This window comes from Saccopteryx leptura, chromosome 5, assembly GCF_036850995.1.
Source record: "Saccopteryx leptura isolate mSacLep1 chromosome 5, mSacLep1_pri_phased_curated, whole genome shotgun sequence".
Taxonomy (NCBI): domain Eukaryota; kingdom Metazoa; phylum Chordata; class Mammalia; order Chiroptera; family Emballonuridae; genus Saccopteryx; species Saccopteryx leptura.
In genome coordinates, this window is record NC_089507.1 from 132,418,657 (window position 1) to 132,444,946 (window position 26,290).

The 26,290-nt window shown below is 39.2% G+C and overlaps 1 protein-coding gene across 1 annotated transcript in view; it reads right to left on the minus strand.

The window, feature by feature from the left end:
• Positions 1-26,290, minus strand: part of KIN (Kin17 DNA and RNA binding protein) — a 46,843-nt gene that overhangs the window by 13,022 nt on the left and 7,531 nt on the right. Inside the window, exons 3-9 of the mRNA XM_066384915.1 lie at positions 25,567-25,610; positions 25,360-25,482; positions 23,357-23,538; positions 22,567-22,615; positions 21,652-21,709; positions 9,879-10,008; positions 6,262-6,312 (exon numbers count right to left, since the gene is read on the minus strand). Coding sequence (XP_066241012.1) covers positions 6,262-6,312; positions 9,879-10,008; positions 21,652-21,709; positions 22,567-22,615; positions 23,357-23,538; positions 25,360-25,482; positions 25,567-25,610 — 637 coding nt within the window. The remainder of the gene's footprint in view (positions 1-6,261; positions 6,313-9,878; positions 10,009-21,651; positions 21,710-22,566; positions 22,616-23,356; positions 23,539-25,359; positions 25,483-25,566; positions 25,611-26,290) is intronic.

Sequence of the window (26,290 nt, forward strand, 5' to 3'; positions counted from 1 at the left end):
AAATAGAGAACAGAAAAACGATAAAAAAAAATTAATACAATAAAGAGCAGGCTCCTTGAAAAGATCAACAAAATTGACAAACCCTTGGCAAGACTCACTAAGGAAAAAAGAGAAAGGACTCATATAAACAAAATCCAAAATGAAAGAGGAGAAATTACCACAGATATCATAGATATACAAAGGATTATTGCAGAATAATATGAAAAACTATGTCACCATATTCAACAACCTAGAAGAAATGCATAAACTAGAACAATACAATCTTTCTAAACTGAATCATGAAGAAGTAGAAAGCCTAAATAGACCTATAAGCAGGGAGGAAATAGAAACAACTATCAAAAACCTCCCCCAAAATAAAAGTCCGGGGCCAGATGGATAAACTAGTGAATTCTACCAAACATTCAAAGAAGATTTAGTTCCTATCTTTCTCAAAGTCTTCAAAAGAATTGAAGAAGAAGCAATACTTCCAAACACATTTTTATGAGGCCAAAATAACCCTCATACCAAAGCCTGACAAGGAAAACACAAAAAAAGAAAACTACAGACCAATACCTCTCTAATGAATACAGATGCTAAAATCCTAAACAAAATACTAGCAAATCAAATACAAAAACACATTAAAAAAATAATTCATCATGATCAAGTGGGATTCATCCCAGAAACACAAGGATGGTTCAACATATGTAAAACTATTAAGGTAATACACCATATCAACAAAACAAAGAGCCCTGGCCAGTTGGCTCAGCAGTAGAGCATCGGCCTGGCGTGCGGGGGACCCGGGTTCGATTCCCGGCCAGGGCACATAGGAGAAGCGCCCATTTGCTTCTCCACCCCCCCTCCTTCCTCTCCGTCTCTCTCTTCCCCTCCCACAGCTGAGGCTCCATTGGAGCAAAGATGGCCCGGGCGCTGGGGATGGCTCCTTGGCCTCTGCCCCAGGTGCTAGAGTGGCTCTGGTCGCAGCAGAGCGACGCCCCGAGGGGCAGAGCATCGCCCCCTGGTGGGCAGAGCTTCGCCCCTGGTGGGCATGCCGGGTGGATCCTGGTCGGGCGCATGCGGGAGTCTGTCTGACTGTCTCTCCCCGTTTCCAGCTTCAGAAAAATACAAAAAAAAAAAAAAAAGAAAAACCATATGATCCTATCAACTGATACAGAAAAGGCATTTGATAAAATACAACATCCTTTTATGTTTAAAACATTCAACAAAATTGGTATTGAAGAAAATACCTCAACATAATAAAGGCCATTTATGACAAACCATCAGCTAACATCATACTAATGGTAAAAAACTGAAAACTTTTGCTCTAAAATCAGGAACAAGACAAGGCTGCCCACTCGCTCCACTCCAATTCAACATAGTGCTGGAAGTTCTAGCCAGAGCAATCAGACAAAAGAAAGAAATAAAAGGCATTCATATTGGGAAAGAAGAAGTAAAGGTTTCACTGTTTGCAGATGATATGATCCTGTATATAGAAAACCCCAAAGACGTCACAGAAAGGCTATTAGGAACAATAAACCAACACAGTAATGTCACAGGATACAAAATTAATATGCAGAAGTCTATTGCTTTCTTATATGCCAACAATGAATCATCAGAAAAAGAACTCAAAAAAATAATCCCTTTTACAGTTGCAACAAAAAATAATAATAAAATACCTAGGAATAAACATAACAAAGAATGTAAAGGACCTATATACTGAAAACTACAAAGCATTATTAAAGGAAATTGAAAAAGACACGATGAAATGAAAAAATATTTCTTGTTCATGGATAGGAAGAATAAATATACTTAAAATGGCCATATTACCCAAAGCAATATACAAATTTAATGCAATTCCCATCAAAATTCCAATGTCATTTTTTTTAAAGAAATGGTAAAAAAAAATCAGGTTTATATGGAACCATAAAAAAACCCAAATAACCAAAGTAATTCTAAGGAATAAAACCGACGCTGTAGGCATTACAATACCTGACTTCAAACTGCAGAGCCATGATAAAACAGCATGGTACTGGCAGAAAAATAGACACACAGACCAATGGAACAGAATAGAGAGCGCAGAAATAAAACCACATCTATATGATCAAATCATCTTTGATAAAGGAGCCAAAAACACACAATAAAGAAAAGAAAGCCTCTTCAATAAATGATGCTGGGAAAATCAGAAAGCCACATGCAAAAGAATGAAACTTGATTACAGTTTATCTCCTTGCACAAAAATTAATTCAAAATGGATCAAAGACCTAAATATAAGATCTAAAACAATAAATTACATAGAAGAAAACATAGGTACTAAACTTATGGATCTTGACAGGAGAGAACATTTTATGAATTTGATCCCAAAGGCAAAGGAAGTGAAGGCAAAGATAAATGAATGGGACTACATCAGACTAAGAGGCTTCTGCACAGCAAAAGAAACAGTCAACAAAACAGCCAATTAAATGGGAGATGAAATTTTCAAACAACAGCTCAGATAAGGGGCTAATTATCCAAACTATATAAAGAACTCACAAAACTCAGCAACAAACAAGCAAACAATCCAATAAAATATGGGAAGAGGTCACGAACAGACACTTCTCCCAAGAAATACAAATGGCCAACAGATACATGAAAAAATGCCTATATTCACTAGCTATTAGAGAAATGCAAATCAAAACAACAATGAGATACCACCTCACACCTATTAGATGGGCTGTAATGAACAAGACAGGTAACAACAAGTGCTGAAGAGGCTGTGGAGAAAAGGGAACCCTCATTCACTGTTGGTGGGAATGTAAATTAATTCAATCATCATGAAAAAAAGTATGGTGGTTCCTCAAAAAATTAAGAATAGAACTACCATATGACCCAGCAACCCCTCTACTGGGTATATACCCCCCAAACTTGAAAACATGGGTACATAAACACATGCACCCTCACGTTCATCGTAGCATTGTTCACGGGTGCCCAAGACGTGGAAACAGCTGAAATGCCCTTCAGTAGAGGATTGGATAAAGAAAATGTGGTACATATATACAATGGAATACTACTAAGCCATAAGAAATGATGACATAGTATCATTTATGACAACATGGATAGACCTTGATAACATTATATTGAGTGAAATAAGTAAATCAGAAAAAGCTAAGAACTGTATCATTCCATACATAGGTGGAACATAAAATTGAGATCCATGGACATAGATAAAAGTGCAGTGGTTACCAGGGGGAAGGGAAGGGAGGAGATGGAAGGGGTAGGGGATGGAGAAGGTCTTAAAGAGAAACAAAATGTAGGGTGATAGAAGGATTTAACTTTGGGTGATGAGTATACAGCATAATCGACTCTCCAAATGATGTGGAGATGTTTTCTCTAAATCTATGTGCTCTGACCAACGTTACCGTGGTTAAGTTTGTCTAAAAAAAAAAAAAGAATTGTATAAATAAATATTCAGTAAGGACTTTGGGGGAGAATATTTAATACATAGTAGAAAGATATGTTTAAGAGAATACTTGAAGGATCTTACTCTTAAGCCGCTGTTTTACTAAGACTTTTTTTCATTGATTTTTAGAGAGAGAGGAAGGGAGAGACAAAGAGAGAGACAGGAACATTGATCTGTTCCTATATGTGCCTGACTGGAGATCGAACTGGTAATTTCTGTGCTTTGGGGTGATGCTCTAACCAACTGAGCTATCTGGCCAGGACGACTAAGACTTTCTAAATGAAGCCAAATACGGTAATACCAAAACAATTTCTCCAATTCAGCAGAGTATTTCTAGGCTAAATTTCAAAAAGGCCCTCATTTAAAGACAACTCATTACATTGTTGGACTTACTGGCACGTGCCCACAATAGATCTGTTCATAACCTTTCTTCTCTGAGTTTAAAAAATGAAGCTCTCCATTCTATCTCTGTGGACTGCTGGCTATTTTAACAAACATATTATTCTTTTCAAAATAAGAAATATACCATTGTTGGTTGATTGTCACTTTTAACATAACACTCTGTTAAGAGACACTACATAGAAAATCTCAAAAATTTACGATATGAGAAAAATTATCAACAGAAAATAGAATTTAATTGAATGTTTTATCAATGGAAATAGAAGTTTTAGACTAAAATTTGGAATGTTTTGCCTTTTTTATTTTTGCTTTTAGTTTTTCTTTTTCCTTTAAACCAGTAATTCTTTCCAAGGGTACATTTAAGATTTACCTAGATCAGTGAAAATGTGCACTTCTCACAGGAGACGAATGGCGGGAGTACAGAAGCATGAGTATTTTGAAATCCAATAGCCTGTTGTAACTTAAGCTTCTGTCTCCAGAGGATGAGTGTATGTAATAAGCTGTTCTATGATGTTTGCTAATTTAGAGACTGAGGTTAACATAAGAAAAATTTTTCTTAATCACTACTGCTTTAATCAAAACTCTTGATTATATTTTCACAAACATATAGAACTATTAATGTTCAAATGCCAGCTACTTTAAGAGAAAATAATAATAATTCATGAATGGTCTCTTCCCTACAGGTCCATCCTTTACTTATCTCGACCCAAAATTCTACTCAGAGATAGGGTCACTAAAGCTTCCCAGGAAGCAGCACTATTTACTAGTTGCGAGTATAACCTACTACATCAGATGGCCAGGGAATTCCTGGCTCACCACTTACTAAATGACTTTGAGGAAATTACTCAAATACTTTATGCCTCAGTTTTCCTACCTATAAAATCAGAATAATAACAGTAATTACATTATAGGGCTGATATGAGAAATAACCAAAATAATTTATACAAAATTATTATCTTTTACTTAACACAATAAGTACTTTCATATTAACTAACTTATCTCAAGATATCTCAGGTGATTCTGAGGTAGAACTGTTTCCCATTATAACAAAATATAAACTAAGACATAGAAGCTAATTATTTCCAAGCCAGTGGCAGAATGACTATGAAGATTTGAATCAGAACTTTTGAACTTCTTGATCGTTAAGGTTATTATATATTAATCTTATTCTTCAAATCAGAAATTATCTAAATAACACAATACTTTTCACTCTCCTATTGAGCAAACCAACTTCTTTAAGAATAACTAAGGCTCTCTGAAGGCTTTATGAGAACTTCACATCTCAGTAAATTTAAAAAAGCATCAATAGATAATAATTTTAAAGTTATTTAAATGTTTATAAGTTGTTATAAAATTATATGTAAATAAGTTGCAATAATAAGTAAGCAAGAAAATTCAAATTTTCCTTGAGCTTATAAAATTAAAAGCTGTTTTTTGGACAAAGTACGTAAATGGGTATTCTAAGTTCAGTAAAATATAAAATGAAAACAAGTACTTCTGCATTTACAATTCTATTTAATTCTATTTCTGAAACTACAATCTTTTATCTTATGGCAAAAATATTCTTTTGCATTTAATGCTAGACTTGTTTATGGCACCTAGAATTTAAGTTTGGAATTATTTTTTATTTTAGCCTAAGAAAGTTGAAGTAACCCTCCAATACAGATGCAACCAATAAATAGAAAAAAAAAACAACCCAAAACTCATTGATTGGCTAAACTCACAAGAAATGAAAAGTGTCACTCATTTTTCTCTTATTAAATGCATAATTTGCCTGACCAGTGGTAGCACAGTGGTTAGAGCATTGACCTGGGATGCTGAGGTCCCAAGTTAGAAACCCCAAGATTGTTGGCTTAATTGTGAGTTCATCTGGCTTGAGTACGGGCTCACCAGCTTGAGCGTGAGATTATCGACATGACCCCATGGTTGCTGGCTTAAGCCCAAGGTCGCTGGCTTGAGCAAGGGGTCACTGGCTCGGTCTGAACCCCCCTCATCCACAACTCCCATCAAGGCACATATGAGAAGCAATCGATGAATAACTGAAGTGTCACAACTGTGAATTGATGCTTATCTCTCTCCCTTCCTATCTATCTATTTCCGTTTCTCTCTTGCTTAAAAAAAAACAAAAAAAGTGCATTCTTTATACAGTGAGAAAAAAAATTAAAATACTTCTTTCCAAAAATAATAATAATAATTCATTGAAGTTATAAGTCTATCTCAGTAATTTATAAACAGTTGAGAAGTTTAGTCATCTATACCAAATACTATTTATTTTTTATTTTTAAACTAAATAACAGCTTTATTTGAATATTTGTTTAAATTTTAATATTCATTATTATTTCTATTTTGCTATTTATTTATTTTTAAATTTTTTTAATACCAAATGCTATTTAAAATCATTCACTTGAAAGTTACATTTAGAACTTAAGACACTCTAACTGAATACATACAGGCTGCAGCCAGTAGTCTGTCCGGGTAGCTCTTTTCTTTCCCTCTTCAATCTGTTGAACACACAAGACAATCATAAAACGATCTCTTTAAAATTCTCTATTTGTTTGAATAACATTCCATTTAGTAAAAGAACAGGAAACACATACTTCTCAAAAGATCAATGATGTACTGCTCACAAAAATTAGGGGAGCAGGTAACGTGTAGATACTCCAGTACTTTCAGCCTTTTGAATAGTGCATTTTCACCAGTGAAATAAAAGGTGAGTCCTGGCCAGCTAGCTCAGCCGTAGAGTGTCAGCCTGGCATGTAGAAGTCCCGGGTTCAATTCCCAGCCAGGACACACAGGATAAGCACCCATCTGCTTCTCCACCCTTACCCGTCTACTTTCTCTCTATCTCTCTCTTCCGCTCCAGTAGTCAAGGCTTCATTGGAGCCAAGTTGGCCCAGGCGCTGAGGATAGCTCCATGGCCTCTGCCTCAGGCGCTAGAATGGCTCTGGTTGCAATGGAACAACACCCTAGATGGGCAGAGCATCGCCCCCTGGTGGGCATACCAGGGGGATCTTGGCCATGCGCATGAGAGTCTGTCTGTCTCCCTGCTTCTCACTTCAGGGGAAAAAAAAAGAGAAAAGTTGGTCTTGTATCTCATTTGCATAATCAAACAACTTTCTTTGACTTATCGTTTGCTTTTCTGATGTTCTTGTTTAATTTTTTAAAAAAATCAAATGCTTTTTATTATCAATTCATATTCATTTTGAAATATACTCTAATTTTTGTGAGCAGTGTGTAATTTGCAAGCCCTGATATAAAAATAAACATGTTTCTACAATTAGTTTTTAAGTTAAAAAAAACAAACTTGGATTAAAAATATGTCATAAAGCAAGTCAATTGGCCAAGAAAATAAAAACAAACAACTTCTACTACAGCAAAGGTCATCTGCCAGCCCTCTAGCACTGCCCTCCCTCTGCCTCCTTCCACATGACCATTACGAACTAGACAACATGCAATGTTTTCATGTAATAAAAACACTTATAGACCAATTTAGCATAGCATAGTTAGGTACACAGTCTTATGGGAAAAAGGGGCTTCTCTGTTTGACAAGGATAACAAAGCTTTTAAATGCAGAAGAAACATACAACCAAGAGAGATGTAAATAAAAGAGTGACTGGCTGTATGGCTTTATATTACAGCTTTTATTTTCTCAAATGCTTAAAGTTAGGACCCTAAATACCAACTTTCAATGGAACTGAATAACATCATTCTTTGATTGATTCTAAACATAATTTAATTCCTCCAACTCTCCAAAGTGAACAAAAAATATTCTAAATTTAGCATGTATTATATTCAAAGCAAGTAGATCTGGTTTTCCATTTTCCTTTTAATTAAATTTAAACTTCTAGTCCCTAGCCAGTTGGTTCAGCAGTAAAGCATTGACCTAGCGTGTGGAAGTCCAGGGTTTGATTCCCAGTCAGGGCACACAGGAGAAGTGACCATCTGCTTCTCCACCCGTCCCCCTTCTCTCTCTCTATCTCTCTTTTCCTCTCTCACCTGTACTGCAGCCATGGCTCATTCAAGAGAGCTGGCCCCAGCTGCTGAGAATAACACCATGACTTTGCTTCAGAGCTAAAATAGCTTGGTTGCTGAGCAACGGCCCTAGATGGGCAGAGCATTACCCCACCGGGGGCTTTGCCAGGTGGTTTCTGGTAGGGGTGAATGCGGGAGTCTTTCTCTTTGTCTCCCCACCTCTCGCTTAATAAATAAATAAATAAATAATGAAAACTCCCTGTCATGGCCTATAAGACTTCTCTGGTGCCTCCCCTACTTCTCTCTCCAACTTCACATGCTACCACTCTTGCGTTCACGTCGCTGTAGCACATGAACTTTCCCTCAGTGAGTTGGAGTTCTTTCCTGCCTCAGCACAAGCTATCGCCACTTTTCATATTCAGACCCTTAGAACTTAGCATTTCGTACGTTAATTATTCATTGGACCACTTGTCGATGGGCTGTCTCCCTAGCTAGAATAAAAGCTCCATGACACACAGGTACCGTGTTTTTATCCTTACACTACAGACTGTGACCGTGTACAATGCCTACCTCGTACAAAACAGCAACTCAGCATTTACTGAATGACGGAATGAGAGTACACAGCTCATGTTATAATTTAAGCTTTTCAGACTGCTCCTCATTATGTGAAGATGCAGTAATAAAGGAGACAGAATAGTGACCTCCTACCCCTTCACAAATAAAGAAAAGGGCTAGAGAGACAAAAGGAAATGATATTACAGGAGAAAAAAGCTGCTTCATTTTTTTTAAAGTCCAGAAACCTTAGTTCTTTATTTTAGATTTTATTTATTCATTTTTATTAGAAAGAGACAGAGAGAGAGAGAGAGAGAGAGAGAGAGAGAGAACAGGGGGAGGAGCAGGAAGCATCAACTTCCATATGTGCCTTGACCAGGCAAGTCCAGGGTTTTGAACCAGGAACCTCAGGGTTCCAGGTCGATGCTTTATCCACAGCACCACCACAGGTCAGGCAAAAAAAGCTGCTTCTTGTACCATTCTTTCTCTTCACCCATCCTTACTCTTCTTCTTTTCCACTTATTTAGTAAATTTATTTATCAGGTAAGGTCATGTGTTGCAAGGGAGAAAGGGATACTGAGGAGTATATTAAGAACCTTCTGCAGGCCCTGGCCGGTTGGCTCAGCGGTAGAGCGTCAGCCTAGCGTGCGGAGGACCCGGGTTCAATTCCCGGCCAGGGCACACAGGAGAAGCGCCCATTTGCTTCTCCACCCCTCTGCCACGCCTTCCTCTCTGTCTCTCTCTTCCCCTCCCGCAGCCAAGGCTCCATTGGAGCAAAGATGGCCTGGGCGCTGGGGATGGCTCTGTGGCCTCTGCCTCAGGCACTAGAGTGTCTCTGGTCGCAACATGGCGACGCCCAGGATGGGCAGATTATCGCCCCCTGGTGGGCAGAGCATCGCCCCATGGTGGGCGTGCCAGGTGGATCCCGGTCGGGCGCATGCGGGACTCTGTCTGACTGTCTCTCCCCGTTTCCAGCTTCAGAAAAATGAAAAAAAAAAAAAAAAAGAACCTTCTGCAGAACTGGTCTAGAGTTCCAGGTAGAAAGTATGGCCCTGATTCCAGATAATCACAAGTTTTCAATGATTTATCACATAAACTTAGCCTTAGATTAAATCAAATTAAAACTATGTCACAGCTTTTTCGTACTGGCTAGGAGGAGGCAAGTGGAAGTTAGACAACAGGAGAGCACAGGCTGGTGGGGAATCCATGCAGGATGCCAATTCCACAGTCACAGAAGAGGAACAGAGCATTCGCTTCGAGCTTCCATGACCAGTGCAGTCCTTCTCTTTGAATTCTACTGATCACTGTTGCGTGGAGAGTTCTGAAGACAGCACTTGAGGCAAGAAAATAAACCTAGGTGGGGAGTTCTAATTCTATTCCAATGGAACTGAATCTAGACTCCTTTTTCCTAACCTAATACATACATGCAAATTTTTCTAATTTTATAGTAATCTAACAATGGCGAAACTATTTAAGTTTCCTTGGTTTGAACTGCGTAATTCCTCTAATGCTAAAGCATCAACAAGCAGTTCATCATCCATACCTCCATAATTTCATCAAGTGCAGATTTCTTTTTCTTCCTTTCTTTTGGTTGAGCTAAGCTCTGGGAAGATTCTTTTCGTTTCAATGATGCTGCGGTCTCTATCGCCTTCAATGCACTTGGTCCCAGAGAACTGATGAAAAGAACAGTGTTTGTTAACAAAAACTATATACAGATGAAGGCTTTAGAATAAGCAACACAGAAGAAATCATTTATAACAGATCAGTCAAAACAGTGAAGGACCCATCTGTATCTCCTATAGGTACCAGGAGAACATGGAACCCTTTCTGTCTTTCTCTCCTTCCTATTTCCTCCTCACCTATCCACTGAATGATGACCCATCCACTGTCATCATTGGCAGGTCAGGGTTTGAGTAAAGAACTTTTCTAAGGACCCTGAGTAATGAACTTTTCTAAGCCTCAGTTCCTCCTCTATAAATAATAATAATAATGTGACCCAATTCCAAGCTCGACTGCAAGGATTAAATGTTTGTAAAATGACTGACAGAAGTCTAGCACATTATTGTCAGTTCTATATAACAAGAGACACAGAGACAGACAGGAAGGGAGAGAGATGAGAAGCATCAACTGGTAATTGTGGCACTTCAGTTGTTCATTGATTGCTTTCTCATATGTGATTTAATGGCGGGGGGGGGGGGGTGCATCAGGCAAGCCACTGATCCCTTGCTTGTCAGTGACCTTGGGCTTCAAGCCAGTGTCCAAAGGGTAATGTCGATGATTCCACGCTCAAGTCAGGGATCCCATGCTCAAGCTGGTTAGCCTGTGCTCAAGCCAGATGAATTCACACTCAAACTGGGGACCTTGGGGTTTTGAACCTGGGTCGACAGTACCCAGGTTGATGCTCTATCCACTGCAGCATCACCACCTGGTCAGGTTGTCAGTTCTATTTTTTTAAGCAAAGATCTTAATATGCCACTTAAATATTTTTGATTGCCTGACTGCTTAGAGTTGACAGCGTGAGTTCTAATTTTTTAGAGCTGAATTCAACTGTCACCACTCACTCTAGAATACTATCTCTGACTTAGTATGTTCACTGCCATTGCAAACAATTTACTATTGACTGAGCCATGACCTATGTTTCCTGCTTATGCAAATTTGCACATGCCTCTTTTACACCTAAAAGAGTCTATTTATATCCATTTGTTAAAATTAAAAAAAAATTTTTTTATCCTTCTCTTTCCAAGTGAGAGACAGGGGAGATAGAGAAACAGACTCCCACATGTGCCCCGACCTGGATCCACTCGGCCACCTCTGTCTGGGGCCAATGCTCTGCCCGTTTGGGGCCATGCTTGCAACTGAGCTATTTTTAAAACCTGAGGTGGAGGCTCCACAGAGCCATCCTCTGCATCTAGGCCAGCGTGCTCAAACCTATCAAGCCACTGGCTGTGGAAGGGGGAAAGAGGGTGGGGAGCAGAAGGAGGGGTAAAGAAGCAGATGGTCACTTCTCCTGTGTGCCCTGACCAGAAATTGAATCTGGGACCTCCACACGCCAGTCCAACATAACTACTGAGCCAACTGGCCAGGGCTAAAATTCTTTAAGATACATTTTTCATGTGGTTTCTTGACTTGTTATTGTTTGAAAGGCCATAGCACTTTACATCATACATCATACTTCACCTTGTATTATAATAATTTGTATATATGAGGAAGGACCATATAATATATTTTCCCTGTAATGTAGCAATAAGTATGTCCTGACTCACATAAATTACTCAATATTTGCTGACTAAATGAATCTTATCAGTCTATTTCATCTGTCGTATTTACAAAATATGAAACAAATAAATATTTGCACAAAGCTACCATACAGATAACCAAGAAAAACGTGTGGTGATTAGAAAATACAACAGAGCCTGACCAGATGGTGGCGCAGTGGATAGAGTGTCGGACTGGGATTTAGAAGGACCCAGGTTCGAGACCCCGAGGTCGCCAGCTTGAGCGCGGGCTCATCTGGCTTGAGCAAAGAGTTCACCAGCTTGGACCCAAGGTTGCTGGCTCGAGCAAGGGGTGACTCGGTCTGCTGAAGGCCCACGGTCAAGGCACATATGTGAAAGCAATCAATGAACAACTAAGGTGTCACAACAAAAAACTGATGATTGATGCTTCTGATCTCTCTTCGTTCCTGTCTGTCTGTTCCTATCTATCCCTCTCTCTGACTCTCTCTGTCTCTGTAAAAAAAAAAAAAAAAAAAAAAAAAAAAACCAAAAAACCCAGAATTATTATTTTCCATTGTTTTAAATATATACATTTTTAAATTTTAAAGCACTAAAGGTAGCATTAGAGCAGTCTCTGAAAAGAGAAACAGATGGAGGTCTGATACACACACAGAAGGTGATATGAAGATGGAGCAAAGAGAAATTTAAAGACCCTGGTCACGAATCACAAGGGATGTAACCACAAGCCAAGGAATGCCAGTAGCCACCAGATGCTGATTCTCCCCCAGAGCCTCTGGAGGGAGCACAGCCCTGTAGGTATCTTGATTTCAGATTTCTGACCTCCAGAGACAGAGGAGATTTCCATTGTTTCAAGCCACCCTGTTTATGGTAATTTATTACCAGTCATAGAAAATGAATACAAGAGTTATCAATCTGGGGCCACTGGGACCAATCTTAACATTTATCTACACTTAGGAATAACAAATAATACAGGAGAATAGAGAGAAATATGAGCTGTCTAAAACCATGTGACGTGTGTTATGATATATTCAAGCCTGTCTTCCAGGTTATATCATATCAATATCTTAAAAAGAATTTTCAAATGTACCATACATAGAATTCAATTAATCAATTTCTTCATGATACCTATGGTAGGAATTTTGAAATATTTTAATTAAAGCTAAGATATTTTAGCAAGCCATTTTGAAGCAGTTATACATTTCTGACTCAGCCTGCCCATATCCTTCAATTTCCCTAGCCACGTCAGTCATGCAAATAGACGTCACTAGTCTATAAATTAAGCACCCTACCAAAGCAAAAAAGAAAAAAACTGAGGGCCTTAAATACAAAACACGTAAAATACAACTTAAAACAAAGTTCATACAGAGACAGAGGGAAAATGGCAACAGAGTAGACGGACGTTACAATTCCCACCTCTCAGAACCAAAGTGGATTACAACTTAACTTAGGAAAAATCATCTTGAAAAACCAACTTTGGACTAAACCAAGAGGAATCTATAATGAAGCATCATGGAAGACACTACAGTGAGCCGGTAGGAAGGGTGGAGACGTGAAAAGGGCTGTCCCACTCCCAGGAATGAGGTGGCCCGGAGGGTCTCTCACGGCAGGGTGAGTTGCCCGGAGAACTGTGGGTCCTCAGCCCCAGGACCAGAGCCCCAGCCTGTAGCTCCACAGACTAGAGGAGATGTACGGACAGTATTTAGCTGAAAGAAGAGCCGGGTTACTGCTTGCGAGAGGGAGGCAGAACTCTCAGACCCAGGCTCCATCTTAAAGGGACCCCACAGAAAACCTCATTCACAGCCACTTACCCAGGGTTCTGGGAGTGGGAAGTGCCAAGAGGACTAAAGTAGCGAGAAGAGAATGTAGTCTCAGGGGCACAGAGAGAGACTGTGGGGGACAGCCACCCTGACCCCTATACTGCATCTGTCCCCAAACCTAAAGTGACCATTTTTCCTGGGAAAACCAAGCCAGCAAAGGGAAGCAATTACCCACCAGAGGCTCTCCTGCTCCAGTCAGTGCAGAGAGACACTTAGAATCAAGGGGCGCATCAGGGACACAGGTTTTGAGTGCTGAGATCTGGGTTACACCGCCCCCCCAAACTGCTGAGCACCCTCCAAAGGGCAGGAGGGCCCAGCTGCAGTGGTGGCGGTGGGGACAGAGCCCAGTGAGGGAGCCCACAAGGCAGCGGTGGGGGGCGGAGTCTGGAGAGCCAGCCTGCAAACATGAAGTGGGCAGAACTTGGTGAGGCAAGGAGTCCCCCACACCCATGGGGCAACCCAAGCTTGGCCGGCAAGCCCACATGCCCAGCAGCAGTGCCACTGCCTGAGTGCCCGAGGAGGCGGAGGCAGTGGGGAGCCGGCGGGAAGACCACACCTCGGGAATAGAAAGGACACACAAACTGGCCAAGAGTAGATAAAAGCCAGCCTAGGAGTGAAGCTGATATTTACAATGGCATCAGGACACAGCAGAGGCAGCCACAAATTCTGTATTGCCTGTAGTTCCAAGAACGTTGCTATGGGCCAGTCATAAGCAGTGACCTCCACTGGTCTATGCCAAGTTCCGGCAAGGGAGGTACAGGGCTGGTATCCCAGGGCCAGATTCAGAGAGCATCAGCTCAGGACCTAACAATCCTAGTTAGAGTGGTATCTTAAGAAAAAGCTCCTCACACCTGACCCAGCTAAGGCATAGAAAATGCTGCCACAAACAGCAAAAAGAGCAGTATCAGCAGACAAGTAGCCCACAGTGGATTATAAACAACAGCTGAGGTCAACCCAAGAAGATCTAGAAACAACACAACTAAAAGCTGGAGGCAGACAACACCAACCCTATACGCAGCTAGCTACACAAACAGTACATCCAAAGGAGCAGTCTATAAAGAGACAAAATGGGAAGACAGAGAAATACAATTCAAATGAATCAACAAAAAATCCCCAAAAAAGAACTGAATGAGATGAAAATAACCAAGATAACGGATGTGAGTTTAGAATGATTGCTAGGATGCTTAAGAATCTTAGAGTAACAACAGATGGACATAATGAGCACCTAAACAAAGAGATGACAAGCATTGAAATCATAAAAAAGAATCAGACAGAAATGACAAACACAATATCAGAAATAAAGACTATACTAGAAGGAATTAAAATCAGGCTGGATGAAGCAGAGGATCAAAGAAGCCAGTGGTAGTCAACCTGGTCCCTACCGCCCACTAGTGGGCGTTGCAGCTTTCATGGTGGGTGATAGCGGAGCAACCAAAGTATAAATAAAAAGATAGATTTAACTAGAGTAAGTTGTTTTATAAAGATTTATTCTGCCAAACAGAGAAAATCCAACATAAAGTACTTGGTAATAATTATTATTATATGCTTAAACTTGCTGTAACTCTGCTTTATAAATTTTATAGAGTAAAGTTACTTCCCTACTTTATAAATCACCATTACTGTGGAACCAGTGGGCGGTTAGAAAATTTTACTACTAACAGAGATACAAAAGTGGGCCGTAGGTATAAAAAGGTTGACTACCCCTGATTTAAAGAATAAAATGGCAATAAACAACTACATATAACCTTAAATGTAAATGGATTAAATACTCCAATCAAAAGACATAGGGTAACCCTGGCCAGTTGGCTCAGCAGTAGAGCATTGGCCTGGTGTGCAGGAGTCCCGGGTTCGATTCCTGGCCAGGACACACAGGAGAGGTGCCTATTGGCTTCTCCACAACACCCCCTCTCCTTCCTCTCTGTCTCTCTCTTCCTCTCCCGCAGCGAGGCTCTATTGGAGCAAAGATGGCCCGGGCGCTGGGGATGGCTCTGTGGCCTCTGCCTCAGGCGCTAGAATGGCTCTGGACGCAACAGAGCGACGCCCCAGAGGGGCAAAGCATCGCCCCCTGGTGGGCATGCCGGGTGAATCCCGGTCGGGTGCATGCGGGAGTCTGTCTGACTGCCTCCCCATTTCCAGCTTCGGAAAAATGAAAAAAAAAAAAAAAGACATAGGGTAGCTGCATGGATAAGAAAATAGGACCCGTACATATGCTGTCTACTGGAGACACACCTTAAAACAAAAGATACACATAGACTGAAAGTAAAGGGATGAAAAAAATATTTCATGCAAATGGAAATGAGTAAAAAGCTGGGGTAGCAATACTTATATCTGACAAAATAGACCTTAAAACAAAGGATATATAGTAAGGGATAAAGAAGGTCACTACATAAAGATAAAGGAAGCAATCCAACAGGAAGATACAACCATTATAAATACCTATGCACCTAATATAGGAGCACCTAAATATATAAAGCAGATTTTGATGGACATAAAGGGCGAGATCACCAGCAATACTGTAATAGTAGGGGATTTCAAAACCCCACTAACATCAATGGATAAATCCTCAAGAGAGAAAATTAAAAAAGAAACAGCAGCTTTAATGGACACACTAGATCAACTGGATTTAATAGATATCTTCAGAACCTTTCACCTTAAAGCAGAATATACATTCTTTTCAAGTGCTCATGGTACATTCTCTAGGATAGACCACATGTTAGGACAGAAAACAAGTCTCAATAAATTTAAGAAGATAGAAATCATATCAAGCATCTTCTCTGATCACAATTGCATGAAACTAGAAGTCAACTACAATAGAAAAACTGAAAAACACTTAAACACTTGGAAACTAAATAGCATGTTATTAAGTAACGTATGGCTTAACAATGAGATCAAGAAAGAAATAACAAATTTCCTTGAAACAAATGAAAATGAACATACAACTCAAAATTTATGGAACACAGCAAAAGCAGTCCTGAGAGGGAAGTTCATAGCATTACAGGCATACCTTCAGAAGCAAGAAAAAGCTCAAATAAACAATTTAACCCTGTATCTAAAAGAACTAGAAAAAGAAGAGCAAGTAAAGCCCAGAGGATGTAGAAGGAAGGAAATAATAAAGATAGAGAGGAAATAAATGACATAGAGGCTAAAAAAACAATACAGAGGATCAATGAAACCAAGAGCTACTTCTCTGAAAAGTTAACAAGACTGATGAACCTTTAACCAGCTCCACAAAAAAAAAAAAAAGAGAGAAGACACAGATAAATAAAATTAGAAATGAGAGTGGAGAAGTAACAACTGACACCACAGAAATATAAAGGATTGTAAGAAAATACTATAAAGAACTGTATGCCAAAAAATTAGACAACCTAGGTGAAATGGACAAATTCCTTAAAAGATATAATCTTTCAAAAATCAATCTGGAAGAATCAGAATATGTAAACAGACCGATTACAACAAAATGAGATCGAAACAGTTACCAAAAAACTCCCAACAAACAAAAGCCCTGGGCCAGATGGCTTCACTGGCGAATTCTACCAAACATTCAAAGAAGAATGAACTCCTATCCTTCTCAAGCTATTTCAAAAAATTCAAGAAGAAGGAAACTTCCAAGCTCCTTTTATGAGGCAAGCATAATCCTCATTCCAAAACTAGGCAAAGACAATATAAAGAAAGAAAATTATAGGCCAAGATCCCTGATGGATTTAGATACTAAAATTCTCAACAAAATATTAGCAAACTGGATCCAGCAATATATGAAAAAATCATATATCCTGATCAAGTCGGATTTATTCACGGGAGGCAAGGCTGGTACAATATTTGCAAACCAATCAATGTGATTCATCATATAAACAAAAAAAAGGAGAAAAATCACATGATAATATCATTAGATGCAGAAAAAGCATTTGATAAAATCCACCACCCATTTATGATCAAAACTCTCAGCAAAGTGGGAATACAGGAAACATACCTCAACATGATAAAGGCCATCTATGACAAACCCACAGCCAACATCATAATCAATGGGCAAAAATTAAAAGCAATCCCCTTAAAATCAGGAGCAAGGCAGGAGTGCCTCCTTTCACCACTCTTATTCAACATAGTTCTGGAAGTCCTAGCCACAGCAATCATAAAAGAAAAAGAAATAAAAGGCATCCAAATTGGAAAAAAAGAAGTAAAACTATCATTATTTTCTGATGATATACTGTACATAGAAAACCCTAAAGTCTAAGTCAAAAAACTACTGGACCTGACAAATGAATTCAGCAAGGTGGCAGGATATAAAATCAATATTCAGAAATCAGAGGTATTTTTATAAAACATCAATGACCTGTCTGAAAGAGAAATTAAGAAAACAATCCCCTTCACTATTGCAACAACAAAAAAATAAAGTACCTAGGAATAAATTTAACCAAGGAGGTTAAAGACTTGTACTCGGAAAATTATAAAACATTGATTAAAAAAAAAATCAAGGAAGACACAAACAAGTGGAAGCATATACCGTGTTCATGGATAGAAAGAATAAACATCATTAAAATGTCTATATTACTCAAAGCAATATATAAATTCAATGCAATTCCTATTAAAATACCAAAGACATACTTCAAAGATAGAGAACAAATATTCCAAAAATTTATATGGAACTGAAGAAGAACACGAATAGCCTCAGCAATCTTGAAAAAAAAGAATAAAGTGGGTGATATCACACTTCCTGATATCAAGTTATACTACAGGCCATTGTACTCAAAACACCTTAGTACTGGCATAAGAACAGGCACATAGATCAATGGAACAGAACGAGAACCCAGAAATAAACCCACAGCTTTATGGACAATTGATATTTGACAAAGGAGGTAAGAGCATACATTGGAGTAAAGACAGTCTCTTTAACAAATGGTGTTGGGAAAATTGGACAGCTACCTGCAAAAAAATGAAACTAGACCACCAACTTACACCATTCACAAAAATAAACTCAAAATGGATAAAAGACTTAAATGTAAGTTGTGAAACCATAATCATCTTGGAAGAAAACATAGGCAGTAATCTCTCAGACATCTCTCGCAGCAATATATTGCTGATTTATCTCCACGGGCAAGTGAAATAAGGGACAGGATGAACAAATGGGACTATATCAAAATAAAAAGCTTTTTCACAGCTAAAGACAATAAGAACAGAATAAAAAGACAAAGCACACAATGGGAAAACATAATTGACAATACATCTGATAAGGGGTTAATAACCAAAATTTATAAAGAACTTGTAAAACTCAACACCAGGGCCCTGGCTGGTTGGCTCAGCGGTAGAGCGTCGGCCTGGCGTGCGGGGGACCCGGGTTCGATTCCCGGCCAGGGCACATAGGAGAAGCGCCCATTTGCTTCTCCACCCCCCCCCCCTCCTTCCTCTCTGTCTCTCTCTTCCCTTCCCACAGCCAAGGCTCCATTTGCTGGGGATGGCTCCTTGGCCTCTGCCCTAGGCGCTAGAGTGGCTCTGGTCGCGGCAGAGCACTAGAGTGGCTCTGGTCGCGGAGGGGCAGAGCATCGCCCCCTGGTGGGCAGAGCATCGCCCCTGGTGGGCGTGCCGGATGGATCCTGGTCGGGCGCATGCGGGAGTCTGTCTGACTGTCCCTCCCCGTTTCCAGCTTCAGAAAAATACAAAAAAACAAAAAAACAAAACTCAACACCAGGAAGATAAACAATCCAATCAAAAAACGGGCAAAAGAAATGAATAGACACTTCTCCAAAGAGGATACACAGATGGCTAATAGGCAGATTAAAAAATGTTCAACATCGCCTGACCAGGCGGTGGCGCAGTGGATAGAGCGTCGGACTGGGATGCGGAGGACCCAGGTTCGAGACCCTGAGGTCGCCAGCTTGAGCGCGGGCTCATGTGGTTTGAGCAAAAAGCTCACCAGCTTGGACCCAAGGTCGCTGGCTCCAGCAAGGGGTTACTCGGTCTGCTGAAGACCTGCGGTCAGGGCACATATGAGAAAGCAATCAATGAACAATTAAGGTGTCGCAATGTGCAACGAAAAACTAATGATTGATGCTTCTCATCTCTCCGTTCCTGTCTGTCCTTGTCTAACCCTCTCTCTGACTCTCTCTCTGTCTCCCCCCCCCCCCCAAAAAAAAAAAAGTTCAACAACACTAATCATTAGAGAAATGCAAATTAAAACCACAATGAGATACCACCTCACACCAGCCAGAATGGCGCTCATCAACAAAACAACACAGAATAAGTGCTGGCAAGGATGTTGAGAAAGGGGAACCCTCCTGCACTGCTTGTGGGAATGCAGACTGGTGCAGCCACTGTGGAAAACAGTATGGAGATTCCTCAAAAAACTAAAAATGGAACTGCCTTTTGACCTAGTTATTTCACTTTTAGTAATATATCCTAAGAGTACCAAATCACTGATTCAAAAGAAGAAATGCACCCCCATGTTTATTGCAGCATTGTTCACAATAGCCAAGATCTGGAAACAGCCCAAATGTCCATTAGTAGATGAGTGGATTAAAAGCTGTGGTACATATACACAATGGAATACTACGTGGCCGTAAGAAGGGAAATCTTACCTTTTGCGACAACATGGATGGACTTGGAAACTGTTACGTTAAGTGAAATAAACCAGGCAGAGAAAGAAAAATATCATATGACCTCACTCATTTGAGGAATCTAATGAACAATGTGAACTGAGAAACAGAATAGAGACAGAGGTGGGATCAAAGGGACCAGAGGGAAAGTGGACAGAGGGAAAGGGGCGAGAGGATGGATCAGAGAAGGGAAAGAGATTGGTGAAATTAGATATACATAACACAGCGTTATAGAGAGTAGGAAAGCAAATCCTGGTGGGAAGGGGGGAGGGAATTAGGGGTAGAGGGAAAGGGGGATGTTGAGGGGAACATGGGGGTGGGAGGATGTATTTGGTGGGACACTTGAATCTATGTAAACACAATAAATTAAAATCAATTAAAAAATAAATAAATAAGTTCCTACATATATCCGTACCTTCCTGAACATCTTCTCTTTTATTTAGCTTTTTAAGCTCCTTAACTAAACTGAATGCACTGCACATCACAAATAGTGAATAAATACTTGGGAGAAGAATATGTAACTATAAAAGAACATAAAAAGTGGACAGAAGTAGCTGTCCATATGCTATACTGGGGTCTGGCAAACTATAACCTGAGGGGGAAATACAAATGATTCTACTGGAGCACAGCCGTGTTCATTTATGTACTGTCCATGTTTGCTCTCTTACTCTGACTGCTGAGTTAAATGGCTGTGAGAAAGACATATATATGACTGACAATCTCTAAAATAGTTACCATGTGGCCTTTTACATAAAAAAATTTGTGTACTCCTTCCTATACTATACCATGTACAAGAGAAGGCAATTATTACTGAGTGCCTACTAGTGCATATATACTATATGAGGTGACAGTGCTAAGGAGATAGGTCAATAACTTAAGGGTTCTCAGAAAATCATAACACAGCAGGTAAAACAAAAGATGTATACCTTAGCTAACATTTAAACTTCCTAAGTGGGCTATGACAGAAAATTAACAGTAGTGCATGGAAGGAAGAGGGGAAGGGCACATAGAGAAGCAACAGTTTATCCATATAAAGCCTTTAATCAAAATAACCCTTTCCTCAAAGACAAGAGTAATCTTGAGGAAGGAGGGGCAGGCTTCCTCCTCACTGAGAAGGAAAAAACGAAAAGAATACAAGGGAAGGGAGCCAACAAGGGTAACCAAGTCAACCAGTAATAAATTATATATCCCATAGTTAAAATACAAAGCAATAGCAGGATCTGTATGTAACTATGGCCAGTGATCTAGAAACTCCTTCCCCTTGCTGACCCCACTGGAACTTTCCCTCCCGTCTCCTTGAGTCCTGGGAAACCTTAAACAAAGAAATCACATGCCCATTGCTTAGATACTGTAAAGGTATATAACCTGTAAGAAAGTCAACTTCGGGAGCCTGTGTTTTGGAGCTACAAACCCCATGTGCTCCGCTGGCTTTAATAAATCCTAGTTCCTTCATCGAGTTGTTTGGGCAATTTTGTCCTCCTTTGATTCCTGCAATAATCTTATGACAGGCAAATAAGAAAAAACAAAACAAAACTGCTAACCACCCCTTCACACACACCAAAACCCCCAAAAAATTATGACCAGAAAAACATTATTCATAACACTGAAGCTTTTAAAATGTAGTCATCAACATTTCACAGAAGTTCTGAAGTTCTAAGATACCTGGTCACATAGCTCACCTTGACTTAGAGGATGTTGCTGTTGAACTACATGCTCCTTTATTCAAATTAAATGTCACTAGAAGAGAAAAATTGGTATTCCATATTATTTCAAGAAATAATAATAAAACTTACCAGATATCATGATGTATCCACATAGAAATTCATGGGTATTTTGTTGTTTTTTCCCACAGGCATTTTTAATAAATGAGAGCTGGACTGCTCCTATCCAGAGGTCATGAATTCCTGTAGAATACACCGGATAGATGCTTACAGGGCTGGGGAAGACCTTCATGATAGAGCTATAGCAGACAGCTTTGGCTGCCTCTCCACTCCACTGCCCCCACTAATAGGATGCCAGTTTTGTTTAGGTGTCCATACCTCTCACACACAGCTCAAAGGATGCCATGGTCTCAATGTTTGTGTCCCCTAAAATTCACATTTGAATTAGTTGAAAGTCTAATGCCCAAGGTGGCAGGATTATAAGGTGGGACTCTTGGGAAGTGATTAGTAAAGTTCTTTTGGTCTAAATAAATTAGAATAATCCTATTTCCTTTCTAGTGACTGTTCTTGAGATGGACATGTGATAGAGACTGGCCAATGACATTAAAAGAAAATCCACTGGTGAGCAGAGTACCTTCTATAGAAACCCTCCTTGCTCACAGAGGACTCCAGAAGAGAAGCTCTGTCATCTTCTGGACAATGCTGAGTCTGCACATGATGGCTGGACGTGCTGGCAGCCACTTTGAGAACAGCTGCTGACAGTGTGGAATCCTGAATACCCCACACCTCTGGGACTGTGGGTATGCCTTTTCTTCTTATTGATGAGAACAATGTAACATATAGATTACATCTTGCTCCCAAATATGCTGCTAACTTTTAGAAGATCCAATACAAAAGCATCCAAGTTAAAGAAAGAAAAAGAAGTAAAATTACCTTTCTCTTCATCATTTTCTCTGCTTAATTCTGTAAAAATAGGTGCCTCCTTAGGGGGGAAAATGTTTTAATAGCTTGGTTAACAGAGTATTTTCTATCAATATTCAATACTCCTAAATTAGGACTTGCTACTTATATTGCAAGTTTTACTAACATACAACTCAAAAATGATTGATTAAGACCGTAGTTAAGAAATTATAGGTTCTCCAAATGAGAATTATTTAACAGGATTTTTTTATCTTTTGTTCACTGCTGTATCCCCAGTGCCTATAAGAGTGCCTGGCACAGAGGAAGTAACCAATAAATATCTGTTGAAATAAGTGTCCCGATCTGGTTAGTCTAACCCCTGAACCACCACCAGGCCCTCCCTCACCCAACTACTTGGGTTTTGCTCATTAATTCTTTAAGACAGCTCAATTCAAATATCTTTTATCCTCCCCAGGCTGGATAGAGCAAGCCCTGGCCCTCTAGGTTCCTCACACTGTGTTTTTCTCTGGCCCTGCATTAATTACAATCAAGAGAAATGATCTGTTTATTTCTTTCCATTATTGCTTCTTTTTAGAGATACAAAAACTGAGATTTAGATTATATAATTACAGAAGATTGTGAAGTCAGTAAGTCAGGAATTAAGGTTTGTCTCAAAACCTGGGCATTTACAGTCAGCCATGCTCTTTCTCTCATTAGTTAAGAAATAAAACCCACAAAACTCAATTCAATGCTTAACAAAACAAGCAATTTTGCTTCTTCAGCCCTCTCTATTATAGTCTCTCTCAATGATATTATTGCCTACCTGTTCTTTCCCTTCCAGACCTCTTCTCACTTGTTCTTCAATAAATTTGGCAGTTTTTTCTTCATCATCAAGGTCCTGCTTCTTCTTTTTCTCTAGTTCCAGTTGCTGACGGATAGTTTCTGGGTCCCTGTCTATATACTGAATATACCAGCCTTTTGGTGTCTCATCCACTTTGCACAAGCCTTAACAAAAATAATAAAACAAACATCATAAATTTGTATACAGTCAAAGCTCAAGATAAATATAAATGTGTTTTATTTCTGCATTATTTATTCATCCATTCAAATATACAAAGTCATGCAGTAAATAAATTTTCCATATTCAGTTAACGAGATGCAGATTATTTATTTATTTATTTATTTTCAGAGAGGCAGGGAGAGAAGACAAGAACATCAAGCTGCTCTTACATGTGCCCTCATCAGGGAATTGACTGGCAACCCTCACACTCCAGGACGACACTCCAACCAACCAAGCTATCAGGCCAGGGCTTAATTTACTTTTTTCTTTTCTTTTCTTTTCTTTTTTTTTAGAGACAGAGAGAGGAAGAAAGAGGTGAGGAGGAAGGGAAGCATTTATTAGTAGTTCCACTAATGGTGCTTCTCATGTGTGCCCTGAATGGGGATCGAACCTACAACCTTGTTGTTTTGGGATGATGCTCTTAACTGACTGAGCTAACCAGCCAGGGCCAAGATTTACCATATTTTTTGCTCCATAAGACACACCTGACCATAAGACACACCTAGAATTTTTTTTTTAATTTTTTTTTAATTTTTTATTTATTTTTAGAGAGGAGAGAGAGAGGGAGAGAGAGAGACAGAGAGGGAGAGAGAGGAGAGAGAGAGAGAGAGAAGGGGGGGAGGAGCTGGAAGCATCAACTCCCATATGTGCCTTGACCAGGCAAGCCCAGGGTTTCGAACCGGTGACCTCAGCATTTCCAGGTCGACGCTTTATCCACTGCGCCACCACAGGTCAGGCCACACCTAGAATTTTAAGGAGGAAAATAAGATAAAAAAATATTCTGAACCAAATGGTATGTTAAAATATTTAATTAAATACCTTATTTTTCACTCCGTAAGACACACAGGCATTTTCCCCTCCACTTTTGGGGGGAAAACAGTGTGTCTCATGGAGTGAAAAATAGGGTAAGAATTTTAAGTGGAATATATTACCCCTTTGAACATAAAAACTTTCTATTCTGATTTTTATTTATTTATTATTTTGGCTAAAGATCACAGTATAGTCTTATTTGTTTTCTATTGAATTTATTGGGGTGACACTGATTAAGATAATATACCGATTTTAGGTACCCAATTCTATAACACATCTCTGTACACTGTACTGTGTTCACCTCCAATTTTAAAATAGCTAGGTTGAGGCAACATATTTCAACATAGAAAACACATAAAAGAAATATTACTTTGCTTGGTAATTACTCAACTGTGTGTAAGTGTTTAACATTTAATGAATACATGATATTCTGCTAATTTAACTAAGTAGCAATTATTCCCCTAAAATGAAATAAAGTAACACATGAAAGAAATAATACACTGATACAAAATTTCCTTCTTTTTTCTTCTCCCCAACTTTTTTCCTATGAAGATTAAAAACCGAAAAAGCAATAAATTTTTAAAATCTCCTTCAGAGGGGATAACAAAAACAAAAACAAAAAAAAACAAAAAAAAAAAAAAAAAAAAGAGGGGATAACAAGTTTCCTAAAGTGAAATGAGTACGGGGGTGGAGTAGAAGAAAATTGATAATAACCCTTAATCTAAACGAGAGGTTATTTCAGTGATAAATCTTCTCACTCTCAAAAGAGCAATTCCAGACATTCATACTGCACTGTAATACACAAAATCAACCCTGTGATAGTATCATCCTCTCTACCAGGTTTTTAACTACCCTACTCATCCTCTTTTCCATAAAATTACACAGAAACTATGACAACTCTCTGTCTCCCTGCAATGAAGGCACAAAACAACTCTTCAAATATGTCTTATTCTTACCTTCTCTGCCCAGCCACTTGGTAAAATCAGTCAGAGTCTCCCACTGGGTGGCATTCATATGGATATGCTCTCGGTGGCTGATATACTCATTATAAACAATGTTGTTGTGAACTCTCTTAGTGCCTAAGAACAAAATATGAATTGTTGGATTCTGAGCAGGTTATAGGACTATAAAGTTATTATGTACACAATACTTAAGATGCTTACCAAAGCGTCTCCTGAGAAGTTCTAGAAAATCATTTCGGAATTCCCTAATAAAGAAAAAAAAGCAAAGCATTAAGGTAATTTCTACAAATCTATAGCATTATCTTCCTGAAATTTAATCCACTGTAGTTTGAATTCTCAAATAATGTATTAAACATTTATTGAATATCTGTTATTAACCTTTAAAAACTGAACAAAGAAAGAATCCCAAAAGATTATAGATTTCAAGAATTAAAGGTAAAACTCAGTTTGGAGTTAAAACGTTCTATCTTGGCAAATCAGCTACACATCTTTGTAGAGGGTCCTTCATGAAGTCTCCTAGCACTTTTGATTGTGGCATAATAACCCCATTATATTGATGAACAAAACTGCCCTTATTCCACAAGAAGCTGACACTCAATATGTCCCTCTGAACTGAGTACACTGTGTTAAGTGCTAGGTAAACATAGATGCATAAAACAAATCTTCACCTAGGTTATGAACTAGCAGATCCAATCATAACAGAAGTCAAATTGAAAAAGAGATGTAACAAAATATCATAGGAAGAGTTGAGGGAGAAATCCAAAGGAGCCCAGAAGTGATTTTTAATATAGGTGGTAAAGTATTGATATAAAAGGACTTTTACAGGTAGAGGCGAGAAGGTCATTCCCAGCTGGCACAGAGACAAGAAAGCTTCACATGTCTGAGAACTGATAATAGAATTTGGCTAACCTTGAAGACAGATGAA